This window comes from Passer domesticus, chromosome 6 (genome assembly GCF_036417665.1).
Source record: "Passer domesticus isolate bPasDom1 chromosome 6, bPasDom1.hap1, whole genome shotgun sequence".
In the NCBI taxonomy this organism is placed as follows: Eukaryota; Metazoa; Chordata; class Aves; order Passeriformes; family Passeridae; genus Passer; species Passer domesticus.
In genome coordinates this window covers 35,729,238-35,749,053 of record NC_087479.1, presented here as the reverse complement: position 1 = coordinate 35,749,053, position 19,816 = coordinate 35,729,238, and the positions used below count along the sequence as shown (strand labels likewise).

Genomic DNA, 19,816 nt, shown 5'->3' with positions numbered 1-19,816 from the left:
CAGATCAAGCACCATCTGCACCTCTTACAATTAGGAAATGCTATGGAAAACATTGAGTAAAATAACAATCACATGAACTAGCCAATGTGCAGAGATATGTGGCAGTGAAAAACTGAATTCCTTATCCAAAGCATCACAAAACAAGTCTAGACTTGTTGATTGCTGTATTCTGATGGATTTATTTCCATTATGGGTATATATGGCAATTCAGCATGAAGATTCATCTTCAAACAGATGATGTGGGTTTCCCTGTCATCTTGTGAAGCAAATAGATGTAAGCTTCATATAGATGTCAACACTTTGACTTAGACTCCTATCCAAACCCTGTAGGCCATTCTTGGCTTAAATGTGCACCTGAGACTTGCAGCCAGGGGACGGATGGTGGAGCAGCATGGCTGCAACATGTAGCTGTTGTCAGGGCAGGAAAGGCTCTAAGCTGGAGTTACCTGCACAAGAAAAACTGCTTTGTCCTTCATTCACTGCCCTCCCCCACTTCCAACCCCTGCACTGGTTTTCCTGTTCATTTGTTCTGCCCAGTGCCTTGCAGGTGAAGTTGCACAGGCTCAAGTTGGCCAAGGTATCCTGTACATTCCTGTCTGTGTCCCTTGGGAATTGGACCTTTGGTTGTGTTCTGGAAGACAAGACAACCCTTGCTAGCTTTTGATATCAACGAGAGTTTGTGGAAATAAACACCATCCTTAAGTTAGATCTGCCTTGCCTTTATGCCAGGTGTCTGCTATGACTGTGCTGAGACATTCACAAATGCCCTGTTGCTTTGGGAGCCTGGGCTTTAACATTGCAGGACTCTGGCTTCCCCACCTGGTTCTACAGACTTTGTTGTCCTTATTTTTGCTTTCAGCATAACCAGCCCAGTTAGGTTTAAATACTAATGTAATTCAATTTTGGCAGCCTCTCATCATTTTCATGTTTCATTTGTCAACTGCCATTGTCAGTTACTGTAATGCCATGTATTGTGGCATTGTCCTTGCATTTAATTATCACTGATGGCTGTAATATAATTTGGCATCAACAAATATGTCTGCCTGGCAGTAATTTGAGAACAGAGAGTGATTTGGACAAGTGATAGAACTGCCTGCTTTTTGTCATCCAGGTTTCATCCCCATCCCCTACTTTAGCTGGGCACTCTTTCATGGCAAAGCCATGCTGACATATAATATATGTACTCTTACTGACAGAATATATGTCATAAAATGCATTTGTTTGTAGTGCAGGTACATCAAAAATGAAATCATGTCAATGCCAAAATAAATAAAAACTTGCTATGAGGGCTTTCAAAATCAACAGTATTATATGACAAAGACAAAGCTAAAGTAAAATAGCAGCTAGTTAGTTATCTCAAGCCAAAATTAAATTGCATGCAGGTTTTTAACTTTCTTTCTGTTGGATATAACTCAAGCAAAAAAAAAAAAATACCAGTGAGATATATATATATATATATGTAAATCCTTATGTAGGAGGTGTTTTAATTGTGGCATTACAGAAATTATAATAGTTCTAATTTCAAGAATGCCAGAGATTTTGAAACATACTGATTTCTAATGTTCTGAAAAGCTTGTTAAATATTTCTGTTTTTGCTTAAAAGGCAAGCAGCACTGGAGAGAAGCAGGTGCATATGTCTGATGGTGATGTGCAGATGATGACTTGTCAGGAAGGCATCAAAGTTCTTCACAGATACCATGATACCAACAGATAGGAAAGAAGTTGTTTCAACAAGAAAAAGCAGGTGATCTTGATTATATTTTCAGACATTACCTGAAAAGGTTTATCAATTTTGTGCCTTGCCTTCCATTTTTGAAGTATTACACTGATTTGTAAAGTGCTTTAAACAGTTGGGTTAAACATCTCTCAGCTCCCAGGCCCTCACCCCAAAACCCCTGTGTAGAAAGTACATTGGGTTGATGTTGGCTGCTGGATTCAGCTCACAGTACATGTAGTACATATAGGGTGTGCCAGCAGCCACTAGTGACTGAAGGTTTGGGGACTAAAGCTGAGTTCTCCACTGCTAGATTGTAACTTTTCTGAAAGCAGCTTCTGTAAGGGGATAACCTGAGACTATGCACATAGCTGGGTTTGAATGCTCTCTTTCTCATAAAAAAATGAATTCTTTTCCAATCCTGTTAGAATAGGTCCCTCTTAAACTTAAAAATGCAAAAATGACAGTGTGAATTGGTGACTAGTAAATTGAATTTTTTAACCTCTTAGTTTCAGTATTCATCAGGATAATTGAGGAGAAATGACCATGCATGCATGTACTGCAGTAAATTGGGACCAACAGAAAGATGTGACCAACACCACCACAGAAGACCCAAAAGCAAATCTCCTCCCTGCTTTAGAAATTTCAAGTTAAAATTGAAGTTTTTCTACCTGTTATGTCTTTAGCTCTTATGTGACCTAAAGGAGTTTATGTGTAAAGAGCTTTATCAGGGTTGAGAGATGACTGATAGCAGCAGGGGACACAGAACAGAGCAAGGGTGAGACTGTGGCTTCTGAGAGACTGGTGTTGATGGGAGGCACTGGCAGTTTGGCCAGTGAGGAGAGCTGGGTAGGCTGTGCCATGCTTCAGGGAACCAGTGGGACCAAGGAAATGGTGTCTGCTGGACGAGGGATGCTGCAACCTGCCTTGGAGCTGGCTGGCCTTTCTGAAGTTTCCCACTAGGTCAGTCCTTGCTGAGAAGCAGAGACAAAGAAATACAATGTTTTGATACTGTAGCAGACAGGAATAGTGTTGTGGTTCCTTTTTAACTGCCTTAGGCCCCCACTGTTGCTGTGTGATGAAAGAGATGATTTAATATACTTCAGCTGCTGCCTGTAAACTGCTTGCTGTTTATTACTGGAGCCAAATTGCCTCTCTTCTTGCCGTGCTTGCCCTCTCCTTTTTTAGTCCTTTTGCAGGCTTAATTAGAAGTGTTGGCTGCAAAAGCACTAGTTGGGTGAATGAGTTTGCAAGGGACATGTGTGCACTTGGTTCCTGGAAACAAAAGAAAGGAAATTATTTTGTATGAATTTTTTTTTTCCTTTGTATGAGTTTTCCCTCAAAGGAATATAGAGATGAAACTATCTTCAGTTATGTAAGATGCCTTTCAACCACAATTCTTAGTTGGTGTTTCCCACGGTAACTGAACATAATTGTTGCATGGTCCTGTTCTTACAGAACAGGAATTACTGGCGTTAAGAGCACTGAAAGAGTCTAAATTTTTAAATGTTTAAATTTTGGAATTAATTTTGCTTTAAGGGATTTCATTATCTTTGTAGGTTACTACCTACATGTCAAAAATTAACCAACCAGGACAAATTGTGGAATATTTTCTCAAATTGAAAAGCCAAGCAACTGGGGACTAGGGCCCTTGGTTTTCAAAGGGTAGTAGAGGGAATGGGAACAGCCTGCAAGGCTTACCATTTAGGAGAGCAGGACACCCCCATGTCTCATAAACAGTGTCTGTGGAAAGAAGGGGCAGCACAGAACTTATGCTGTGAGCAGCTCTGTTTTGTGTGAGAAAGAAGGCTCTGCAGAGGAACACTAAAGCCAGAGGTATGAGGGGAACCATGGTTGTAAGGAATTAACAGTTCAATCTGCCCATGGGAAAATACAAGTTGGCTGATAATGGGATAGAAGAAAGATTTGGGGGGTTTGAATGTATACTCAAAGAGGGAAGGCACTATTTTGAGTATTTGCTGGGATTCATCTTGATTACCCTTGCAGCAGCTTTCTGACAGAATATATTCACGCTATAAAGTTTTGACACTGCTCCCAAGAGAAGAGATTTCCTGCTCTATTGACTTCTGTATAGATTTATGGGTAAATGAAATACAAAGAAAGGTTAGGAGGTCACCACACAACACTGATGTGTTGGAGAGCCAGAGGAGCTCCTGAGAACACACCACAACCCCAAGTGCCTTATGCCTGTTAACAGCACTGTGCTTATAGTGCGGCTGACTCTCACTTCTGGGAAAAACATTTTGTGACTGGTTGAACAGTTTTACTAACCCACTTTTAAACTACAAATACTCCTCTTCAAGAGGAGTAAAAAGCAAGAGCTTTCTTGCACATGCACCAGTGTGAGGTTAAACACACTGAGCTGATCGCCCATAAGGATCAAGGTGGCAGGGTAAAATCCCTCTGTAAATAGGCTGCTTTGGCCAAAAGCTTTAGGTGCTTAACAGTAATAATATCTGTTAAGAAATGAGATACCTGGAAAACGTTGTAATATGCTGAAGAGGGTGCTGGTGGGAGCTTATTTTGAAGGCAGAAAGAGGACTCTTCCGGCCTAGGATGCTCAGCACTGCTGCACTCCTTTCCACAGAGGACAGAGATGAAGGTTAGAGTGCTGCACTGGGAACTGCCTGAGAGGCCACACCTGTAGAGAGCAGCACCACTCATCTCCGTGTGGCAAAAGCAGGGAAAAAAATCAAGGAGGCAGGCAGAACTTTGAGGGGAAGATATGGTAGACATGGTATGGATACTGGGAAAAAAAAAAAATCTTCGCTAAAGTGAAATTCATCGAAAGGCTTGGGATGCCATCAAGTGCAGGGACATGGACCAAAGCGTGCCCAATTGATCCCCGTTGAAATTGCAAGATTTCATTTCCCTTCCCGAAAGGAAATGAAATTTCCTTTCGGGAAGGGAAATCAATTCTTGCGACTTAGAAAAGCCTTACAAAGACTGGCATTTGCTTGTGCAGCCCATGTCTGCTGGTAGAAGGCACTTGGACTGCCGAGTCCCAGCCTTGCTCTCTGCCAAGGCCATCTCACTGCGCCCTCTTCACTTGCTGTGCAGCATGGCTGTCATCAGAACCCATTTGTACTCTCATCTGCTGAGCTTTCCAGGGGAAGTAGCATCTCTGATGACAGAACTGTACACCTGAATGCTCCAAGCAGATCCCAGGATGAAAAGATGGTTCTGGCACTCCTTTAGTAAAAATTTTGGAAAACTTGAGTGCAGTGTGTCTTTCCTGTAAAGCCCATCCTAGTTCATGGGCCTTTACCCTTGCATAGGTTCCACATCTGGTCAGTGCTTCCTACAGATGCTGAGAGCAGGATGGTGTTGTCCAGCCCAGACTGGTTACCAGGCAGGAAGTGAAGAGGCTCCATTGGATGGTAGTTGTTCTCAAATACAGATATGGTATCATCCAGTTCCTGTGAGCTGGTACTACAACTTGGCAGCTGAGGGCCCAGCTGTACCTCTGTATATTGACTTTGCACAAAGACATGCTCTATACAGCCGGGCTTGTGTCCTGCTACAGCAGCCTGAGCAAGCCTGCCCTTCCAGACTGCTGACCAAACTGCATGTCAGGGGTGTGGACTTGGTTAGGAAACCCTGATAAATTAACAAGGACATTCAGCTTTGCTAGTGGACCAGAAGAGGGGCTTTACTTCATGCCTGCTGCCTTCTACAGGGATTGTGGCAGGGCAGTCACACGCTACCATCATCTGAAAGGCTCAAAGTGTAGTGTGACCCAGCAAAAAGGACTGACAGCAGGGGTGAGGAAAACAGCTCCTCCCTGAGCTGCTTCCAACCATGGAACATGGTTGTTTCCAATCAGCTTCTTCCAAGATATAGCAGTGGCAGTTGCAGGAACACCAACCAAAGCTACCCCAAACAAAGACTCAGAACACTTAGTGTTTAGCTTCTCAACATCAGCTGCTTCACTGTGCTGGGCCAGCCTGCTTCTTGGGGCAGATCTGCCCACAGCTAAGGGTTAGGTGACCAAACTAGAATCAAGTTAGAGCAGCCTTTTGACAGCACATTCAGCTAGCACAACAGAGGCTCTTAAAGTTACCTGTTTGGCAGGCTTACAGCTAGATTTCAGACAGACTGACTTTTGCCTACAGTTAATCAGTGTTCAGCTTTTATTTACAAGAGGTCTGAGATGTATGTATACAGCAAGATTTGCTGAACTCCTGAAGGAGGCTCACAATTAGATGAGCAAAGCAGATGCAACAGCAGCACATAATGACTCAACAGCTTGGTGACTGGTGTAAAGACTCTAAAGTCACATATATATTGGCAGCTTTGTAGGCCAGGTCTAAGGAGAAGACGTCAGTTATAGGAGAAGTGGTAGAGATCTTGTTTGACAGCCATGAGTAAGCCAGGAACTCCTCGGCTACCCCCAAGTCTTGAAGAAAACACCACACTGGGAATGGCATCTTTGGATGATGGGTGGGGAGAAGGGATGGTTCTAAGCAGATGAGTATCTTGGAGACTCCAGATTCGGGTGTAGCAATCCTGACCAACTGGGAGGAAAGCAAAATTCAACATTACACAAAAGAGACTTGACACAGTTCTGCAAGATTATCACCACAGAAGCAGAAGGTCTATGGAGAAAACACCCTGAATATTTTTACACCCACAAAAGGCAAAGTCTTTATCCATATACTTTACAAAACAAAAATTTTACACTGAATACTACAAGACTGGGAAAAATATGCATTTTCTATTAGGTAATTAAAGGTACAGTAAATCAGTATTTAGAGTGCTTTTCCCTTTATCAAGCTCCTAAGTCAAAAAAGGGAGAAAAATTCAGTCACAATAAAAATTCTTATTATTCCACCACTTACTGATATATCCAAGGATATGTCAAGGAGGTCACTGTCTTTACAGTGACTTTATGAAGCTTGGCTACACTATAAGGGTTTTGTTTCATCTATTGCTACTTTTCCTGACCCCACCTAAAATATAATAATAATACAAAAATCTGAGTGTAACTGGGAGTACTCAAAATGCATCTGAGTGGTATAAACAGTTTACAAGGAGTCAAGCCCACATGCCAATGCTTCAGTCCATCACCACATTCTCCCCTTAAGCACAAACTAAAGATATGGAGTCTCTAGATAAAGTCTCCTGTTTACATGTTGTTTCCCTGAATTTTAAAATCAAATGTTTTCTGCTCTACTCTTGAGACATATTGTGGAAAGGATAATAGAACTTCTGCAGGATACAGCAGATTAAGCTGTTGAGCACCTTACAGGATTGATTACAGTAGGAATGAATCCATAATGTAATTTTCATAGTATATTACAGTATGTTTAAGGCTAAATTTTTTCTGAATTTTAAAGAATTAACAGCTTTACAGTTTCTAACAGCTGTACCTAAGAAACACCCCTCAGGCATAAAAAAGTCAGTCACTACCATACACAATACTAAATAGAAGAGGGGAAAAGTCAACCTACCTGCTATAAGAAGTCCTTCCTCCTCATTTACATGCAAAGGGAGAAGAGCATATTCATTGTGATGACCTTTGTACTGTTTCACACACTTTGCTGTTCTCAGGTCCCACAGTTTTATCTGCAAGTTGAAGAAATTGTTTGAGAGAGGATATATTAAAGCAGAGAGCACCCAAAGGTTGGATGTGCTGGAGCACGTCCAGAAGAGGGCTCTGAAGATGACTGGGAGGGCTAGAGGACCTCTCCTGTGGAGACAGACAGAGAATTCAGCCTGCAAAAGCAGCCTCCTCCTAAAGGAGTCTACAAGAGAGGCAGAGAGGGTCAATTTATAAGGGTATGTAGTGACAGGACAAGGGGAATGGCTTTAAACTGAAAAGGGTAAGTTCAGATTCAATATTAGGAAGCTCTTTAATGTGAAGGTAGTGAGTGACTAAAACAAGTGGCCCAGAGAAGTTGTGGATGCCCTATCCCTGGAAGTGTTCAAGGCCAGGTTGGATGAAGGTCTAGTGGAAGGTGTCCCTACCTATGACAGGGGGCTGGAACCAGATGACCTTTAAGTTTCCATCCAACCCAAACCATTCTGTGATAAATAATGGTCTCTGGAAGAAGACCCATAAATGGAACTACCAGCCCATTCCATACTACATACTAAGAGCAGACATCTGCCATTGGGAGTGGGATAAGTACGTGTAAATTCCCAGATACTAAAAGGAACAGAATATCCTAAACACAACAAAACCATACCTTTCCAGCCATATCTGCTGCCATCAGATAATGTTCAGCCTCCATAAGGTGAATAGATGTAACTGCTGAGCCATGGAAGAGACGAATTGCTTTCCAGCTCTGCCCCTTGCGGTTACGTTGGCGCACATCAATGCTGAAAATCTCACCTGAACGGCAGCCGTTGTACAGCACTGGGGTCTGGGAGAATCCCAGAGAAAGGAGCATACTGTGTAACATCTGCAAGGCTCTTACCAGGTACACAGACACAGCCTGTGTCATGCTTTTGAGCTCTACAGTGTAGTTGTCAAATTATTTTAACAGATGCATTAAGAAATAGAATTTTAATTACACACTGCAGCATTTTTCAACAAATTCATTAGTTCCATTCAAACCTCAGCTATTTACTTTAGCTGTAAAAGTTTGCCTAGGTAAGCAGGAACTCAGTCTAACATAACAGCAAAACAGAAACTGGAATTCTTATATTCCTATTTTACTATCCTAATTCTTTTGAACAAGTTCAATAATATTTTATAGGGACTTTCTCCTTTTTGGTGGAGGCAATACACTCAGTGTTACTAGAATGAGTTTATTTGCCAAAACCAAGACAATTTTACATGTTATTACTGTGCTCTTTGTACTTCCTTGTCTTTTAACCTCTGTAATCTTAACAAAAATTGCCCGTTGCCACAATTTGAAATCAGGTAATATTTTTGTTGCTATTCAATTGTGTGCAAGCATCAGACCCCATCAGTTCTGCTGTGGAACAGCCACCCAACAGCAGCTGTCATCACAACCTTTTGTGCAGCATGAGGAATCCTGCCCCAAAGAGCCCACCAATGAGGAAGTGCTCTGAAAAAATGGTGTCTGGTTCTCCCTACCTGAGTGGCAAACTGCTGTGCCAGCACATCACTGCTGGTTCCAAATGTCTGACGATGCCCTGTCACTACATTGGTCACAAGAACTCGTCGTGTCAGGCCTAAGGAAGACAGATGATAGTTTAGCTGTAATTTGTGTAGCAGATGGGAGATAATGGAAGAAGCCTTCCCCACTGAGACAGAGGGCATTGCTAGCCTTGCAGATGGGTCACCTGTGCTAAAGCAGTTGTCTGCTTGGGGATTCAGGCACCAAGCGCAGGACCAGGCAGTGGAGATCTTGAAACTGCACAGCATTCCAGGTCGATCTCCTAGAAGACAGGAGCAACCCATGAAATGTTCATAAAATGTTAGGACATGATGGTAACTCAGAAAGGTTCTTAGATTGCCACATTTCTTTTAACATTTTAATCTAAAGCAGAGAAAGTGCTACCCAATTAGTGTCCTTTTGCTACTCAAGGAACAGGAAACAGAAATGGAAGTTCATGAATGTAAATGGGACACCTACAGTCTATGTAAATAGATGATATGAGAGACTGAAATTTATTCAGTAGTCAGAGGGCTCACCATGGCAGGAAAGAGAAAAGTAACACTCACCTTATAGCACTAAGTAAGCCATTTTTTAAAGATGAGTGGACTAGAAATAAAAAACATTTACTTTATAAACTATAGATTAGCCAAAGCCTAACCTGTAAGTTCTATGCCTGCTTATTAAAAAAAAAAAAATTAAGTAATAAACCCCTAGATTTGACCCTTACTCATGTAGCCCCTGCACAGAATTTATGCCAATTAGCAGACTACATCCTCAGTTTTCACTTCCTTCATGGTGCATCATACATACATCTGTCAGGTAGCAGAGGTCACATGGACAAGAATGGATGGATAACATAGTTTTAGACAGGCTAAGTTCTACTTTTCTCCTGGCATCTATTCAGCAAGGCTCCCACAAACCTCCTCTTTCAGAGTGAAGGAAATCAAATCTGGAAATACCTGAACAGTCAATAGGATATACTGAACAAGAGGACTTTGGTAGAAGCCACAGCAACTAATTATGGTGAAGGGCTTAAAATCTTTCCCAGAGCAACTGGGTATGCTGGCCTAGTAGCCATCCACCCACAGTGACTCTTCATTCAAGTTCATGCTGATTCTATGCAAACTTTTTTAATGGCTACATTTATAGTAAGACATTAAAATTTTAAAATTAGTCCATTACTCTTATCTATCACAGATTTCCTCTGTATAAATTTAACTGATCATGTCTCAATGGAAGCCAGATTAGAGCACTGCACTCTGTGACTGGAAGAAGCATGGTTCTAATATCTATCAAGAAGGTCCAATTAATTAAGTCCTGCCCCTAAGAACATTCAACAAAAAAGATCAGCTATAGCCATACTTAGGACGTAGTACTCTCCCAGTCAGTCAAGTTTCCATACAACTGGAGAGCTGGAGTTTGTACAAGGAGCTATGGGCCGAGATACTTACCAGCTTTCCACCTCTGATTTATGCACTGAGCATACCTGAGCAGCTGCTATGAGAACAGATTCTGCAGTGACTCTGGACATTCTACAAGGAAATGTGAGTACTTGCTGTGGGCAGCTTCTGCATATTAATTATAGGCCAAGCTACTCATGAAAAATCTCAAGTGTTTACCTTACAAGTGAGGTGTTCTCCTGCCAAAGTCAAGTACTGCAGCAGCTAAAAATAAACTAGGGCTCTGAATATGCTTGTTAATTAAGTCTCAAATTTTTTCATCATCATTTCAGGAATACAACAGTCTCACCAACTACAGAAAAAGAATGCTAAAATAACCTTTCATTTGTGCTCTTTTTTTACTATAATTGCTACCAAAACTTGGAGACAACCAACAGAAACACCCTACCTGGGTTAGTGCTGCTGAACAACGATGCTGGAAGCAGACTGGCACAGCCTGGTGTTTCTGCAATTCCCATGAGACACAGCTTGCTGAAGTGAGTTAAGGAAAACTGACTTCTCCCTAGAATAGAACAGGCTACCTAATATTTATAAATGGGAAAAGCAAGATGCCCTGACACAGTTACAGCTCACAACACTTTTCCTCAAGACCTCTGATGTGCCTTACAGTTTACAACTAAGCTGTGACACTTCATTTCTTTCATAGGAGTGAGCTAGAAAGAACTCATATTCTTGCTTTTGTATTTTCATTACCAGAAAGATAAGACAATAATCTTACTAGTGATAGGAAAAATAAAAAATAAGCATGGCCTATATAGACAATTCTTACTTTTTCATGTCGATGACACTGCATTAATATAGATCTGTTTTTCATGAAGATAAAATGGAAAAATGGGAAGCAAGGAAAACTCACTTTAGATAACATTTAAATATTTTATGAAGACTGTACCAGGTACAAATAGAATTTGAAAGCTGCATTTCAAGTTCAGTGGGGTAAATCTGTAACTCAGCTAGGTGAAAGCAGGAACCCAGAAAACCAAGTGATCCTGAACACATCCCCAGCTGTGTGCATGCCTGGTGAGCTCCTGCCCCTGATGGGCTGGTCTGGAATTGCATGGCTTTTCACACAGGCCGTTCCATACTTTTCTATGTAATTTCTTTCGGCACTTTGTAACACACCTGTTGTCTGCCATCTCCTATGCCAAAATTCAATTTTTTCCCCCACCTCTTCTGGGCTCTGCACTGTTCTTTCCTGCTGCCTCTACTGTATCATCAACTTTCCTCTTCGAGTCAGACCTGCAGAACATGCTTTGAAAGTTGCAGGTGATGCTACAGAATTGCTCCCATTCTCCTCTCACCCCCACCAACACAGGGATGGTTTTAAACACAAATGAACCATCCCACTTTCAAAGAGGTTCACTTCAGAAAAAGGTTGTTGCCTTAACCCTCTGCTCCTGTTCTTTTGCCTCAGCCAATTTCCAAACATCAGATCATTCTGGATATGGCATTTATATACATTATTAATGAAGTGGGAATTCTCCATTGCACAAAACATGGTCTTTCATTTACCATTAACATGGGAACAATTTTACATATACCTGTAACAGAACCATACATCTGCCTCAGTAATTCCAACATATTTCAATTTTCTTTACTTCTGCTGTTTTCCAGAAAACTTATCTTCTGGGGGAGCTATAGGAGAGGTATTCCTTGAAGTTAGTTTTTTTGTGAAGCATGATGCAGACTTGTGAAACCTGAATGACAATTCTGTTTTTTTTAAAAGGATATAAAACATGAGAATCTGGATGAGTCAGTGATGCCCAGCACACGGAGTTCACCTTCAGAGAGAAGAAAACATACTATTTTTGTGATCTGTTATTCAAGTAAGGAAATATTATTTCCATGCAGAAATGACATGAAATTAGGCACTGGGCACAACTCCTCAGCCCACTAAATTACTCAGTAATGGGGCACAAGCAGTTCAACTTCATACTCGTAACAACAGAACAGCATTTTGAAGTCTGGCCAAACACAGACTAAGGCACCAAGAGACCATCCCTGACAGAACCTCATGAAGAGATCATGATAACCTGTTTTAAATATGCCTCATATTTAAAGGAGGATAAACACACTTTCCCAAAATTATTTTTAAGAAAGAAGCATGGTAGTTTTGATAGCCAAACTTCAGTTTTGCCAGTCGAAGTCTAAAGTAATCACTATCCTTGGAAGCTGGTACTTCTATGTAGTCCTTAATTCTAATTGTAGTATAACAATCCTGACAACTATCACTGGTACTGAGCACTTTCAGGACAGGTTTATTGTGGTTCTGTGTTTACCCAAGTTTCACATTTCTAGATTCTTCCATTCTCTTCTCCTAGCCCTTTCCCCAACCCTCATGGCACTTCCACCTGAGCCTCCCAAGAACAGTGTTCTGAGAACGCAACCACCAAAGGAAGGAGGAACAGAAAGCAGTACTTTGCGGTTTGTGAAGTAGAGGTTGTCATACATCTCCACAGTGAGAGACTCCTTCCCCAAACCGCTGAGATTGATGATACCATATTTACATCCTCCATGCTCTACATCGTTCACAGTGAATATTCGTTCACAAGCAACATCTGCCTGTAAAATAAAAGCTTACCGGTCACACTCACTGGAAACTTACAGGAAAAACAGCTTGAGGGAGTTGCATTAAGTCTAAAATGAAACAACACATTAATTCTGATCCCTTTAACACCACCTGCTTTCCATTCACCTCTAAAATCAGTGGCCAACTCATTTTAAATGCATGCAGAGAAAAAAACAGGGATAAGAAAAGGATTCAGTCCTTGACTAACAATAAGTGATCTTTCCAATGTTAACAATTCTATACACTTACACTGTTTCTGAGTCCCTTCTGGCTTCAGCTATCTATGCAGTGCTCTGTTTACAAGGCCAGGAGCTGGTCCTGGAGAGCTTCCTATATAGTCTATGAAAGATCATGAAATGTAAAGTGATTACTGATGTTTTCTTAGATTCTCTGAACCACAGGCTTTGCCACTCCCAAAATTCTTCTCTTTCATTTTCCTCTTCTTTCTCTTGATCGTCTCCACTCCTCCTCCCAGCCCCACAATAATGATCCACTCGACTCCTACTTACTTCCAAAAGAACAAGTTGATCAGAGTAAAAAAAAACAAAACAAAACAACAAAAACTGCTTTCATATCCAACCTTTTTTATAATTTTCCTTTGTAGGAAAGGAACAGCTTCTCCCTACCTGTTTAAAGTTACTGAGCACAGATTTTAAGAACTGACAGAGAAGGAATAACACATCTTTAAAAGCTACATTTGACCTGTGTGATTTGATTACAAGAGCCTAAATTTTCACTGAAAACAGGCTCTCTTTATCTTAAAGACTTATCATTTCTCATAACATACCACAATGATTTTAAAATTGTTGGTTCCAGCAACTGAGGAATCCGGACTGTGAATTTCTATCTTCCTCCTCTGCATGCAGTTCACTTTTAGTTCATGGACTAGCCTGCAAAAGCAGGTAGGAGGGTGAGGGGGTTGAAGAAAGGAGAATTCAGGTAAGCTTAAATTTAATGCATATGAAAAGAATTCTGGCCAGGATATAGAATGCTTCTCAATCACTGAAGAGGAAATGCCTGAATAACTAGCATGCTGAAATTTAACTTGCATAACCCATGAACATGTACATCTTCCACATGCATGGAATTTCATCCCACTATTTTGAACCCCAGCTCATCTTTAGTAGCCAGAACAGCAACACAGCTAGTCACTAACTTAACTTGCTTTCTGCTGTTCTGATGGGGGCAAGGAAACGGTCATGTCCACTGAAAAGCACTTATCCTAAAAAACCTGTGCTACACTCATAAAATACAATGTGACAAAACAGCATATCCATATATATACATAAAATAAACTTTTGAAGTAAAATTGGGAAACAATTTCCTCATTTGAATTCTCATAATTTTAGTAATCTGATTATTACAGAATATAACCTTTTTCCTGACTTGAAGTAATATGTTCCTCCTCCTCCCAATGGAACAGTAAGAAATGCAAGAAAACCTGACAGAAACAGTTGCACTAACAGCAGAACTTGGCATTGCTAACAGAAGACAAATCAAATCATTGTACCTGCAATAACTTGTGGAGCTGAGGGAACCCAGCTGCCTTTTCTGTAACAGCACAGATGAGTTCAGTCCAGCCCTTGTTGTTTTCTGGAAGAGAGTAACATGGAACTGTACTCAGCTATTTACTTGTTTGACATTCAAACACGGCTGTGGGTCTGATGTTTGGGATGTTTAGGTAACTTTTTTCTCTAGCCTACACACATGAAAATTTTCAGAACATATAAAACACATTCCAGCACCATCTCCCTGATCTACTACAGTAAGTAGACAAGAATATACTCCTGTGAAATATGGAGTGCTTTGGTAAATACAGAAGCTGAAGAAAAAATATGAAACCCCAACAGGCATAGTCTTCACTCTAAATAATCAGCAGTACCACCTGGAGGTGTAAAGTCACCTTCTGGTTTCATTACAACACCTCAAATTCTTCTTATATAGCAAAATCTTCTATCACAATGAGACTGATATTAAATATGCAGTCTTTCTGTACTAAACTGCTTTTCCATTCCCCCCACAGCACTGGGGTTGGAACTAGATGATCTTTAAGGTCCTTTCCAACCCAAGTCATTCTATGATTCCATTCCATAATTCACAAACCTTTTAGAATTTAATGCAAACACCTTCTGAGGAAACCAAGTGATAGAGTATTTAGCAGAATTATGGAGTAAGAAATCTTTTTGATAATGCTCAGACAAAGCAAGTGTTTGAGAGTCAAAATGTTCTTTTACACTGAAGACTGAAGAGATGGTTGGAGAACTCCATTGCTTAAGAAAAAGAACACTGTTCATTTTTCCAAATGATAGCATATAAGCTGAGCTGTTATTTGTAAAGTTCTAAGACATGTTTTTTCAGGTAATGAAAAAGCATCCTTGTTAGATATTTTACCCACATTACAAATATGCAGCATCAGCATTAATTTCACTGTAACACTTTCTGAAGAAAAGCACACAGGCTTTCCAGACGTAAACATAAGACCTGCCTTGATTTTAGCTGTCCAAAAAAGTTCTTCAAGAAAAAGCTTTCTACCAACTATGATTAGTATTGTTTCTTCAAGGTCCAGGAATATGATAAATAAATTTATTAAAAATGTGAAAAACTTTAAATCAACACCTCACTTTGCCAATTCAAGACAGGAACTTGAAACCTGGCATCCAATATCCTGACTCAAGTGTAATGGTTGAACAACTGCAATTCTGAGCACAGTGCGTGTGTCTTTATAGATTTTTTTGTTTGTAATGACTTCACTTCATTCCTGTGTGGAAGAGCCAAACAAAAGGCTTCAAGGACTTTTTTCTTAGCAGAAGAAATGGAATTGTCCAAACTTCAAGACTTTAGTTTATAATCTGTCCTGGGCCAGAGTACAATAAAGCTTAATTGCAATCTTTTCCAAAACATACCTGATTCTGTTTTTCTTCCTCTTCTAGGAGTCTCAGTCTTTTGCACTCCATTGCCTTGTGCTGAATGCTGTCCTTGGTGAGTGGGTTGTGGTTATTATGTCCAGGCAGTAGGCGAAAATAGCGGTTCTTTTCTGGGTCATAATAAAATCCTGGCAGCTCTTTGGGGGGGCGTGGGGGCAGACACGGAAGAAAAAGTGGCAAAATCAGATGATAACTAAGTTTGTTTATTGCTCTTTGATATTCCATGTCTTCACGTGAATGTCAGAGTTGCAAGACCCAAAGCTATAGCTCCCAACACATCCCAGGCATGATACTCAGAGTGGGAACAGATGAGCAACTTACAGGAAAAAATTTGAGGTTATTTGTAGTGTTCAAATGCACTGCTCTTACACAGACACAGAAGGGACGTCACCACTGACCAAGAGGAAATTCAGACCAATGAGAAAAGCACAAAAGAAAGACTATTTTTGTTCTGCAACAAAACCTTTCTTCATAAATAAATCAGGAGGAGACATTCTTAGTTAAAAGACTTGGTAGGACAGCAAAAAAAAAAAAAGACAATGATTTATCAAATAAACTCAAATAAAGTGATTCACTTCCCAGAACAAGACTTTTTCTCCAGCACAGTGGAGAGATTTACATAAAATCAAGAGTATATTTGGCTCCTTCCAAAGATAAATTGGGATGTGAAACACTCAATTTTAGTGAATGCAGAGACAGACAAGTAATATACTATGACAGATTTAAAATACTTTGACAGATTCTGTCAAGACAAAGAAATTTATTCAGAGGCAATTGTTAACGTTTCATTTCAAGAGTTTTTATTTAAAACTTTATTTACTACCAGAAATTTCATTTTAAGTATCTTTTTTTTGCAGCTGCTTATCATTCAGCTCCCTGTCTGCATCTTTTAGGTTTGAGCTTAGCCACAAGTGACCAAGACTTTTTCAGGTCAGTGAAAATAAAAGTTAGTCAATGAATCAGTACAGCTTAAAAAGCACACTACATTTAATAACTACTAACTATGTAACTATTTAGCACACTACACAGTAACTACACAGGAATAAATGCCTTGCAGGTACATGTCCTAGCATGCTCACAACACAAGACAGTGATATACAAAAACCATCTCTTTAAACTCAGTGTTGTTCCAGGACTCTCCTGCTGTACAGAAATGTAAGTTCCCACTGGCTTAGTTTTTGCTAGTGTTGTTTAATGAGTTAGGAAACCAGAATGTAAACAGGACATCTTTCTCAACAGCACTGCTACTTCATCATTTGTTGTAAATGAACAAGTATTTAGCCAGAGTCTATTTATTACAGGTTACAAAGTACACTGAAGTCATAAACAGACACATCACACAAGAGACACAACACAAAATGGTGGATTGTTGCAGCTTTCAAAAGACTGAGTAAGTGAACACAAGCTGTAATTTTTTATATGCTCTCTTATTTTATTTGCTTCCTTAGTAGTTAATTTTCTTCCTAAAGCAGCCTTTCTGGAGGGAAGAACAGAATTGCATTTTTCCAGTTTCTATCAGCTTGGCTAAACACAAGTTTTCAAAAATGAGAAGCACTTGTGGGCCTGAAAGTGATTTGGCTCTGTTCTCTAAATCCTTGCTTGCTACATCTTTTTGTATCACCTGATGTTACTTTTCTCCACATACTGTTTGTATGGTTCCTGCCACACCAGATTATTAATGCAGCTACTACTACTTTTGTCATACAATCAACACATAGGAACTGACTTTGGACCTATGAACACCATCTCTTACCTGGTGCTGCAGAGTTCTGCGTTGAACTGGATGAAGAAGGCTCTTCATTGCTGCTGGGACCTGCATTCACTGGGGTCTGTGGCTCTTCTTGTTCCAGACTAAAAAAGTAGCATTGCCTTCAAGATAGGCTCACAATTGCCCCACACATCATTCCCACAGAGACTAGAAAGCAGATTGTTACTGACATCATTCTGCAGTGCTCTGATTGATAGTATATTCTGCACATTACCATACATTAAGCTATGAAAATAAAACAGTGAAAAATATTCAGCTTAAAAATTTCTCAAGAGCATTAGTGACACCAGCCTTAAATTACTTGCTAATACATTAGAGGTTGCTGTTGATTCTGCAAGTGCCTCTAATTTTTTTTTTTTTAGCAAAATATTAACTGGGCAATTGTACACTGAACAAACAGCCCACTCCTGAAAGCATGCAAGTCTTCACAGCACAAAACAAGAGATAGTGTAGGTAAAACACTGATGTCAGGTCAAAAATATTTTGCCATTCTCTTCATAACAAGAATTTCACTGATAAGGTTTAGAAACACGCAAAATAAACAAGTTTAGTGAAAATTCCAAGAAAAGCCTCTGCTTTTCTAATGAACATTACAGGGGAAACTGCAGCCTTCCTCCTTTTGAACGAATATACATGAGCACATTCAGTACTGATGAGCAAATTTCCCCTAGGAAGTTTTCTGAATCATCTGTACAATTCTCAAGTTTTTAAGACAGGTCTCTTATTACATGTCATCTTTAAAGCAGTATGTGAAGCTGTTTTGCAAGAGCCATAATTTATTGAAAAGAAAATTACAAAGAAATTCTGTTTCTAATATCAGCACTACTGCGGTTTGATTATACAACTCTGAAAACAGTTAAAGGACACAACAGGTATACATGGGGAAAAACACCCCAGATCAAACCCAAGCACTTAACTTTAAAGCTCTGTAAGAAAACTTTTAGTTCTGCTCAATGAAGCAGTGCCCATTTGATTTTCTAAGTTTTCTTACACAAGTACAACCAGCGTGGTAACCCATATGTGTCTCTCTTTTCCTAAAAATAGGTTTTCAAAAAAAAAAAAAAAAAAGCTTAGCATATTAAAGCAAAGCATTAGACTCTTTTAGTCCTGCAAGAGGCACTAAGGAAATAACAAGGGAATAAAAAAGCAACCATAAAACCAGCTCAAATACAAGCAAGTGTAAGTTCTAAAATATAAAACATGTTTTCTGAAAGGATCAGTTTTCAAGGTAAGGGATTATTCCTGAATCCTTCTTTCATTTTCCTTATCTGTAAGATGTGGTATTACCACATTACTTACCATACTTTCAAACATTCAGGAAGATCCTTCAATGACAGATGTTACACCAGTAGACTCAAGCTTATAATGTATAGGCAGATAGAATGAAGTAACTGTATTTTTCTTCCCTGAACTATCTTTGCATATTGATGAAAGGTTTATGGATAATACATAGCTGAAAGGACTAACTCATGGGACTGCATCTCAGTTTAAAATCAGCGTACACTTGTGAACACACAATAAACTTCCAGAAATCAGCACAATTCCACTCCCAGCAGGGCTGACAGATATACCAGAAGTACTGTCTACTAGATCTTCAGGTGGCACCCCTCTCAGTTCTAGAAAGTCACCATTCTGCACATTTAATCAGGCGTAAGCCCCACCGGCTCGGGGCACGCTGAGCACAGGCTGCCCGTACTTGCCTTTGGCCGCGGTTGCTGGCGCTGGCTCCTCCGCGCCGCTGCGGCTGCTGGCTGCGCCTGTGACGGCTCCATCCGCGCCTCTCCGCGCCTCCACGGTAGTTTCTCCGCATCGCTACTCTTAAAGCAGACAGACACACATATCTCACCCCTGGAACGGCTCAGCACTCAAGACAAGTCTCTTAATGCGGCCTCTTTTTAAACAGTTTCAACCTGTAACGACCAGGCCGGCCGACAGACCGCAGCACAGCCGCTCCCCTACGCCTGTCGACTTCCCCACTAGTTCCGGAGCAGCTCCGCGGCTCGCCCCGCGGCGCTGAAGCCGCAATCCCGGAGGCAGAAGGACAGTGATGACAGAGCGGCCCCCACCGCCTCCCTGGGCCAGCCGGCCCGTCCCTCACCGCGCCGGGCCCGCGCCGGCCCCGCCGCGTCCGCGCCGCCGCCAGCGCCCCGCCCACGACCCCAGGCGCGCCCCTCATTGGCGCTCAGCCGCCCCTGACACTTGATGGACAGCTCACCCGTCCAACCGCAGGAGGCCTGGCCGGCGCGTGCGCGGCGCGGGGCCGGGGCCGGGCTGAGGGCGGGCGGCTGGC

At 40.9% G+C, this 19,816-nt stretch overlaps 1 protein-coding gene across 3 annotated transcripts; it reads right to left on the bottom strand.

The window, feature by feature from the left end:
* Positions 1-5,845: 5,845 nt before the first annotated feature.
* On the bottom strand, positions 5,846-19,674 carry DCAF4 (DDB1 and CUL4 associated factor 4). Of its 3 annotated transcripts, XM_064424449.1 has the most exons (14): positions 19,625-19,674; positions 19,227-19,343; positions 17,512-17,609; positions 15,738-15,895; positions 14,345-14,427; positions 13,622-13,724; positions 12,684-12,827; positions 11,997-12,046; positions 10,657-10,736; positions 8,993-9,088; positions 8,784-8,881; positions 7,927-8,103; positions 7,189-7,303; positions 5,846-6,252 (listed from the first exon to the last, which is right to left on the bottom strand). In XM_064424449.1, exons 2-14 carry the CDS (start codon positions 19,334-19,336, stop codon positions 6,059-6,061), a joined length of 1,506 nt encoding a protein of 501 aa, XP_064280519.1. In that variant the 5' UTR covers positions 19,337-19,343; positions 19,625-19,674; the 3' UTR covers positions 5,846-6,058. The 3 variants fall into 3 exon arrangements, with proteins under 3 accessions (XP_064280519.1, XP_064280520.1, XP_064280521.1); XM_064424450.1 differs by lacking the exons at positions 19,227-19,343; positions 19,625-19,674 and adding an exon at positions 18,826-19,163; XM_064424451.1 differs by lacking the exons at positions 13,622-13,724; positions 14,345-14,427; positions 15,738-15,895; ... (1 more) ...; positions 19,227-19,343; positions 19,625-19,674 and adding an exon at positions 13,084-13,174.
* Positions 19,675-19,816: the final 142 nt, after the last annotated feature.